The sequence below is a fragment of the Coenobita brevimanus genome, chromosome 5 (assembly GCF_032717465.1).
Source record: "Coenobita brevimanus isolate Jiangsu-jjx chromosome 5, ASM3271746v2, whole genome shotgun sequence".
NCBI lineage: Eukaryota > Metazoa > Arthropoda > Malacostraca > Decapoda > Coenobitidae > Coenobita > Coenobita brevimanus.
The window spans coordinates 34,016,773-34,025,382 of record NC_136958.1 but is presented as its reverse complement, the minus strand read 5'-3'; the positions used below and the strand labels follow the sequence as shown (position 1 = coordinate 34,025,382).

The window sequence follows — 8,610 nt, the reverse complement described above, 5'->3', positions numbered from 1 at the left end:
TTCTGTTGTGTTATTATAATCTATATGCAATGGATGGAACATTCAATTCCTAAACTATCCAAGCTTCTCAGTACCCAACATGTATTTTCTTCCAGGCTGATTAGGCACTCTGTTTAGTCGCATAATCCAACTGCTGTGCGAATTACGGGTGATATAAGGAGTAATGCAATACACTCAGACTGTAGATATTCTTTATTATCACAGTTAATAATGATATCCAGTATCCACCCATGCTTAGCTTAACATCCCGTATAAGAGTAATAATTGTTACATTATGCACATTTCCTGATGTAATCAGGATTATTTCGTTGAAACACCAAGTTCATTTAAGGATAGAAATACAGTAAGCAACAATAATTACACGTTACAAAGACACCAAATTTAAAAACTTGTCCATTCGCCCTAATTTTCAATGGCCGCCTGCAGGCGATCAGGCATGGACGTGACGAGACTCCTTGCCAGGTGTTGGTCACCTCTCATCAACTCCCACTGTGTCCTGGCGGGGTCCATGAGTTCCACAGCAGTTCTCTCCCTATGGGGCTCCCACGTGTTGACGATAGTACCTGATAGGTTTTCTATGGGGTTCATATCGCAACCCTTACTAGGCAAGTCCAGGACCTGCAGATTATGGTTATTGCCTGACCACCTCTGAACTACCCTGGCCATGTGGACTGGACAATGGTCGTGAACAAAAATTATTGGGCCGGCAAGGAAAGGGAAATTCCTCTGTCTGAGGGATGGGAGGAAACAGTTTTCCAGTATATCAACATATTTTTCAGCAATGAAGCAGCCTTCGATCTGGAAGATATCACCTAGGCCATGCAGAGTTGTATAACCCCAAACATTTACTCTGACTCTTCCACTTCGTGCCTCCTCGTATATGTGTTAGCACTGATATCTGTGAGGAAAAGGCAACACCAAAATTAGATGAGAGTAAGAATGATAATTCTGGTAAACACTAAACCCCATAGCAAAATCAAAGGATTCTCTTACGAGATATAAAGCGTTTTACAAGTCTTAGGATCCTCAATAAGAGCGACACCTGGCAATAAGACCCAGGGTCCGTATGAACAAAGATTCCCCAAATGTGTCTTAAATTTAACTCTTAACTTGTCCTTTTAAACCTAGTTGGGAAAATCTCTTAAGAGTATTCCACGAAGGACTTAAGTCATATTCTAAGCAAAGATAAGTGAAATCTTGAGACAAAACAACCAAAGTATGAAACACCACACAGAAAAATTAACAGCATGAAAATTTTTGGTTTTAAAGCATTAACTATCACATTATCTAGCAAAAATATTATTAAAATACAAGCATATTATATTACAAGCTTACCTTGGCAGAAATATAATGGAGAAAACTGCTTTTTGGTAAACCATCAATGGGGTACTCCTAACTCTAGTACTCACCAGATGGCAGGGCAGTCGGTTAGATCCCAAGGGAATTAGTTTCCACGCTGTTTTGAAGTAGCCTATTTTTCTTCGTGTAATATCTACACTATTCGAGACTGTGAGGTAGTGAGTTAGTACCCCTCCCGGGTAGCTAGTCAGCTGAGAGGTGGAGCCCTCTTGTGACCCTAGCATGACTATATGGTCTAATAAAGACCTAGCTAGGGGAGGAATCCCACTCCAATGTCTACATTGTTGTGATTCTATGAATGGCACTAATGTCATATACCATAATATAAATAATACAAATCAAATAAGTAATAATGTATAACTTAGCTTAATTTTTATATTTATTATATTCGATTATCATTTCAGTTCTGGAATGATGGCCATACTTTTTATGAGGGACTTTGCAAGGCTTCTCTCACTAAATGTCACATATACTATCCCTGCATGGTCTAATTTGTATCTTTTAATAACTTTTTTGTCATTATATAGCTCCAATACATTTTTCTGAGGGTGACAACATTTCACTCGGGGCTGAGAGAGTTGCTGTTCGGTCATATTAGTAAGCTGAGAATGTTTAACCCGGCATGTGCTGGCTATTTTTAGCCCTATAGGTCACCCCAGTGCCGACCATTTTTCAGTCATTTTTTTTGGCTAAAATAATAGATTTTGATGTGGAAACAATGAATGTCGCCATTAATATACTCACCGAGGCTTGGAAATGAGTTTTTTTATCGAGTCCTGGATACTCGTGTACAGGTATAGCCTCTCTCTCACGCTCACCACGCACGTGAGAGAAACCCGTTTTCTATGTAAAGTATACTCATGTTTATGCTGGGAAGGTATAGCAATGTTCAGTACACTTTTCTGATTACTTATTACTTCAGCATCTAACACAATTCGCAGGCTGCTAGGACTAAGAAAAAGAGAGAGAAAAATAATTCATTTCCGATTGAGGAAAGACAGTTGGATATTAAGAAGAAGATTCCAAGTATAATGAATTCTAATCTTAGGAGAGTATTTAATAAATGTTTTTGGTTTGAAGCGAAAGCTCATAGTCCCCTGAAAATTATAGTGAATGCAATAAATAAGAACAAGTTATTTAAATTACACTTACTTGAAGATAGGTACAACCTTACTTCATTACGTACAGTCCTGGCACTTGACTTCACTATATAGTCCTTACACTTAGAGGAAAATATTTACAACTTACACTTACATGAAAATATTTGTAAAATGGCTTCACTATGTACAGCACTGGGTGAGGCACACAGGCAGAGTGAGGCAGAGCGAGCATGAGGGGGGAAGTAAGTGAGTGTATGGCCTTGACAGCCTGGGGGATGGTAGAGGAGCAGTTACCTTACATGCCTGCCCATTTTTACCTGCAAATTTTAAAAACTGTGGTCACAGTGAAGTTTTTTATCTTAAATGTTTTCAAATGGCATTGGCTCTGGCCACGGCATTATGTAAGACAGTTTTAAAACGGCACTGGCACGTGGCGGGTTAACCCGCGGCGTCCCGTCGACGTACTTTCACGTCCTCACGTTATGTCACTGCCAATCCCGTTGACGTACTTCAACGTCCTGCAATTGCAAGGTTCAAAATTTCCACAATTTTCAAAATTCGCGCGAGATTTTCGATTCGCCCACGTACCCAAGCCTCCCCTACCTGCCCCCAGGCGGGCAGCATCCCAGACCCCGCATGACCCGCGCTCGCCCTTGTCTCGGTCACTCTCCTGTTAGCAGTGACCCAGGTCAGACATGGCGCGTAAAGGTCTCTCAGATGACGAAATACAATCCGCCCTGGATGCCTTCACTGGAGATAGTGATTCTCCACTTGATGATGATGTGGTGGATCGAGATTATGTGCAGCCTGAGGAGGAAATAACAAGCAGTGATGAGGAGGTCCCTTCGCCCAGGAAAAAGTGGTATGTCACGTATCGTAAGGCAAGGGAAGGCCAGCCTGCACCCAAAACACCTGCATGGACCTCTCTCCATCCCCTAGAGAGAGATTCTGATGAGGACGAGGATGAGGACGATGACGATGACGGCGGCTTAGGACGTGATGTTGCCTCGTGGTTGGGGAAGGAAAAAATCTCACCCCGAGGATCAGAAGGTGGGGCGAGAAGGCAAATAAAGTACGGCCTAGTGTTTTGTCTGGGGAAGGCGAAAGTGGTGTGGTGGGAGTGCGGGGTGAAAGGGAAGCGGTGTGAGGGAGGCAGCACGAGCACGTGGTGCACATAGGCCTAGGGGAGAGGAGGTGGAGCCACTCCCCAGCACGTCTTTCGCCATACAATATTCCCAAACTTCCTCCACACAGCCCCAGGATGTGGGGAAAGGAAGGAAAGGGAAGTGAAAGGGTAAAGGAAAAGGGAGAGGGAAGAGAAGTGCGAGTGATGAAAGGCGCCGCTCTCCACCTCCCCCACCACCACCAATGTTGCGTTGTGCCTTCAGCCATGTTTCAGAGAGTACCATAGCTTCCTACACTACTGAAACTGTGTGGGATGGCGATATGACGCTCAGTATAATGGTAAGGCCAGTCAGTATGTGCCAAGTCTTATATAAACTTGAAACGGGTGTAATGTTTGCAGGAAAGTAATGTATAAGTTGAGAAATAGTGTAAGTTGAACGAAGTGATATGAGAACTACACCCACTGTATAAATCTGCGAAAATATGACGCTCAGTATAACACTCTGGTCAGTAAATATGTGATAGCAAGAATATAAAGTGGAAACGGGTGTAATGTTAGCATGAATAAAACGTATAAGTTGAAAAATAGTGTAAGTTGTAATAATTGATGTCATGAGTACATCCACTGTGTAAATCTGCGAAAATATGATGCTCAGTATAACACTCTGGTCAGTAAATATGTGATAGCAAGGAAATAAAGTGGAAACGGGTGTAATGTTAGCATGAATAAAACGTATAAGTTGAACAATAGTGTAAGTTGTAATAATTGATGTCACGAGTACACCCACATTCTGGTCAGTAAGTATGTGATAGGAATTATATAAAGTGGAATTTGTTGTAATGTTAGTAGTAAGGTATTTTATAAGTTGAATACTAGTGTAAGATGAAACAAATGATATCGCGATAACACTCCCTGTGTAAGTACGCGCTAATATGACGCTCAGTTGCATCATAAGTTCTGAAATTATGTGATATCAATTATATCAAGTGTAAACATGTGCAATGTTAGTGGAGAATTATTATATAAGTACAAAAATAGGTTGTAAGTTGAAATAGTAGTCATAGCGACTTCACCGTGTGTGTTATTATGCGCTATTATTACGCTATATATTTACGTAAGGCCTGAAATTATCTCAAAACAGTTCTATAAAGTTGAAAAGTGTATAATGTTATTAGAAAAGTATTATGTAAGTAGAAAAAACACAATACGAGTTGAAACAACAGTCACAGCGAGTTCACTCACTACGTAAATAAGCGCTAACATTATGCTAACTGTTATCAAAAGGCCTGTGAATACGTAAAAACAGTTCAATAAAATGTAAAATGGTATAATGGTATTGTAGAAGTATTATGTAAGTAAAAAAAATGATATGTATCATGATTTTCGAATGTTAGCGATTCATCGTGACCAAGTTGCCCGATTTTACTCGTTTCGCACGATGGTACAATGCTTATTTCTGCTCTATTTTTGTATAAAATCCAATATACTCTTTTATCACATGTTTTTATGTTTGTAATAAATACATATCTACTTACTTTCATTGGTTTCCCAGACTTATAATACCATAGAAAACGTTAGAGGCTCAGACCGCCTACGGAGAACACGGGGCCAGGTGGGAGCAAGGCATACCTGTTTAGGGTAATTATGGACCCCGGGGAACAATAGCTTTGCCACTGACCATTGTTTCTGACCAAAAGCGAAAGTTTTAGCAAAAAAAAAAAAAAGGGTCGAAAAATGGTCGGGATTACGGGGGAACCAGTGGTGAAAAAGTGGTCGGGACGGGGCGGGTTAAGGCGGGTTAAGACACCTCGGGAGTCGTCCTGACTGCGTTTTTCTGCAAAGTGTAATTTTAGGCACGAAAAATCATTGTGAAACAGACTTAGACAAAGCATCATGACTTAAGCATATTATTAAGACAAATTCAGCTTTAAGTATGCTTAGACTCCATTGTTCATACGACCCCAGATACTCTGATTATGAGACTAGGGTGCCATCAACCTTACTCCTCACACACAAAAAAATAAATAAATAAAAAGAGAGTAGTGAACCTCACTATACCCTGCTCAGCAGACTGGGTTTAGCCCATGGTCACCTTCCCTATTCCTAGTAATATTCATCTCTTTGCTGCTCCCTCCCTGAATTTTCTTGTCCCTTGCTGTCCCTACTTCCCCTCTTCCTATCTTTCCTGTATTATACACTTACACTTGCACCCTGCTGAGCATCGGGAACCCTGGATTGGGAATGGCGAAATGAAGCAATTGTTATGTATTGGCTCTTGCCAGTCCAGGGTTGCCGATACTTATCAGCTGATAGCTAGGTTCGCTATCTTCCTGTTACTGGTGGTGTGGATTAAGGGTTAACACCCGGGTGGCGTATTATGAGTATCTGGATTCAATCCCAGGGTGAGGTTGTAAATTTAGATTCATTTCACATGTTATTGTGTACTAGTCTGCGAGTCTTAGGAGGCTGTTGATACCCGATGCACTGAACATTTTAAGTAATCGCATAATCTGACTACCTGGTTATAAGGTTACATTTACCTACTCAGAATGTAGATAAATAGTTTTTAGTAACAAACAATAAAAGGGCTGTTAGAAAAGGAAGAGGGTATGGTGAAATGAAACCTTTGTTGTTCATGAACTATGCATGGTAACAGTGAAATGTCAACTGGATGGTAATGGCAGCAATGAGTAATGTTGCGATGATGCTGTAAGTATATGGTAACGGTGTGAAATACTTTTTGCTACTGTGACTGACACATTCTAATAAATATTCTCCTGAAATAATGTGTTTATTTATTACACTTACCTTGGACTGTCTCTTCTCCACAAGTGTATTTTCCCATAGTTGGTGGGACAGAACGACTTCTCATGTGTGAAGACCATCCTCTCCCAAAACTCCATCTCCTTGCCCACAAACTGCTGGGCAAAGGCGAGCCTGGCAGCATGGTCTTCGTCAGGGAGGCGCTCCTTCTTGGCAGGCACTCGGTGGTGGATGCGTGCCTGGTGTAACCTACGGCATACAGTCTCTTTGGACACCTCCAAAGCCAACTCCTCTCTGATCGCCTTGGCGTTTGTGAACGGCATGTTCACTGCTGCCTGCACAATCCGGATGTCGTCCTCCTGACTTGTGGCTCGCGACCTTCGTCTCCTCTCTCGTCACACCAGTTAAACAAATCATTAACAGGATGTAAACAGTAGTATTAACTTTGTTCACCAATTTAATGAAAAATGATTTTGTGGTCGCTCTGTATAATAACTTTTAATTTGAAATTAACTTTCTCACCCAAAATATTAACGATATCAGATGCTCTGTATCATAACTACATTTCTACAAAAAAAAAATATTACCACATCATATATGCAGACATATTATTGACATTTCATCCTTTTATTTGGAGACCTACATACCCAGGTCATTCAGATTTCCAGTATTCTGCCAACGCTGGATCCATTTCTGAACACAAGATCTTAAGCATCCTAGTCGCTGTTCGATGCCCCTCCTGCTAATACCCTCCTCGTGTAGAGCGATGATACGGGTACGTTGTGTAAGATGGGTGTCACGGTGTCTCATGCTGATAAAGAGGGAAGTCCACGAATGATCGTATCTGCACCTCCGATTTCCCACATCACCTTTGGCAACACAGCAACGGCGAAAAAGTATGCATTACCTGGGAGGTTTGGAAGTGTTTCGCCTGCTTCTTTATTATCTCGGTTACTCGCTCGGTCAGCATTGCTAATGCTCTGGGTGGTCCTTGCGGAAGAGTGGACGGCTGTACCTTAATGTGTAATATGAACATTTCTGTGTAAACTGTGTGTTGGGCTCATTGTTGTGTTCCATGGTGCCATATCAAGTGTACATATACAGCCCAGAGATTGTTTATGTATGCTCGGGTTCATATGTCTTCATAGGTGTATGTTATAATTTAAATTATTGTCTTCTATAATTTGCTAGTACGAGAATATTTATACTTTTTTTTTTTTTTATCTTGAAGTATTTTTCGCTTTGTGTATAAAAACCAGTCGATAATGATATATTATCAGTGTCATCAGGTACAATGAAAAGTGTGCTCATTGCCTGGGAAAGTGTCAGCCAAAATAGTTTTTCATGACACGCATAACAATTCGAGAATGCAAGAATATCAAGAAGTAAATATAAAAATTACTCATATTTCACACAAAACTAGGTAACACACACACACACACACACACACACACACACACACACACACACACACACACACACACACACATAACAACAGGGGAGAAGAGGGACAGATGACATCTTTATAACGAGGTACAAAGGAATTTTTCCTTCTGCTAGCCTACATTTTTAACAGCATAAAACTGTCTTTTTGTCTTTTTGTCTTTTTGTCTGTCTGTCTGGCTGACTGTCTCTGACTTGGACGACGTGTTTATTAAATGGCATGTCAGCTTGGGAACTTAGCCAATGCATAGAAAAGTGTGTGTGTGTGTGTGTGTGTGTGTGTGTGTGTGTGTGTGTGTGTGTGTTTCTGTATATGTGCATGTAGAACTATCCAAGTGAATAGAGTTATAAACAAAATGAGTACATTATATAAACCCCTCTAACTCGTTCATTACATGTGGTCTCGTCAAGCTAAAAAAAGACAATGGAGATATTACGAAAGCAGTTAAAAGATATCCAATTTGCTAACGGAGTTAATCTGTCCCCCTCTTTCCAAACGTAAAGGAAAGGGATTGCATAATAAAACTCGCTGTCTTTATAAAATTCATTGTACAAACCAGGAATACACTTAAGGTTACACAGTTCCTTTATATGTCTTAGCCGGGGACTGCAATAACGGTACAGTACATTGATCAGTAGCTATGGAATATGGAAATATCCTGTACAGAATCCTGTCTCACACTTACTGTTTAGGAATACGGTGAAGAAGACACATAATACATTGATTTTTTTTTTTTAAGTGTCTGGAAGAAGGAACCAAAGACTAGAAGCCCGCAAGACTGTTCCCTTTAAGGAAAAAAAAAAATGTTTTCAGAGAGC

The 8,610-nt window shown here is 40.6% G+C and overlaps 1 protein-coding gene across 1 annotated transcript; it reads right to left on the bottom strand.

Annotated features, from left to right (window-relative positions):
• Positions 1 to 402: 402 nt before the first annotated feature.
• On the bottom strand, positions 403 to 7,158 carry LOC145398720 (uncharacterized). Its single transcript, XM_080271521.1, has 4 exons — positions 6,996 to 7,158; positions 6,394 to 6,739; positions 5,788 to 5,815; positions 403 to 618 (listed from the first exon to the last, which is right to left on the bottom strand). The coding sequence occupies exons 1-4, from the start codon at positions 7,156 to 7,158 to the stop codon at positions 403 to 405; spliced, it is 753 nt and encodes a 250-aa protein (XP_080127647.1).
• Positions 7,159 to 8,610: the final 1,452 nt, after the last annotated feature.

Excerpts from the sequence above, each read along its gene's own strand:
- LOC145398720 (XM_080271521.1), bottom strand. The coding sequence starts at position 7,158 with ATGAGACACCGTGACACCCATCTTACACAACGTACCCGTATCATCGCT. Across the intron at positions 6,740-6,995 it reads TGGAAATCTGAATGACCTGG|AGAGGAGACGAAGGTCGCGA; the intron begins GTATGTAGGTCT and ends TGGTGTGACGAG. Across the intron at positions 619-5,787 it reads ATGCTCAGCAGGGTGCAAGT|GTCCTGGACTTGCCTAGTAA; the intron begins GTAAGTGTATAA and ends CATAATCTGCAG.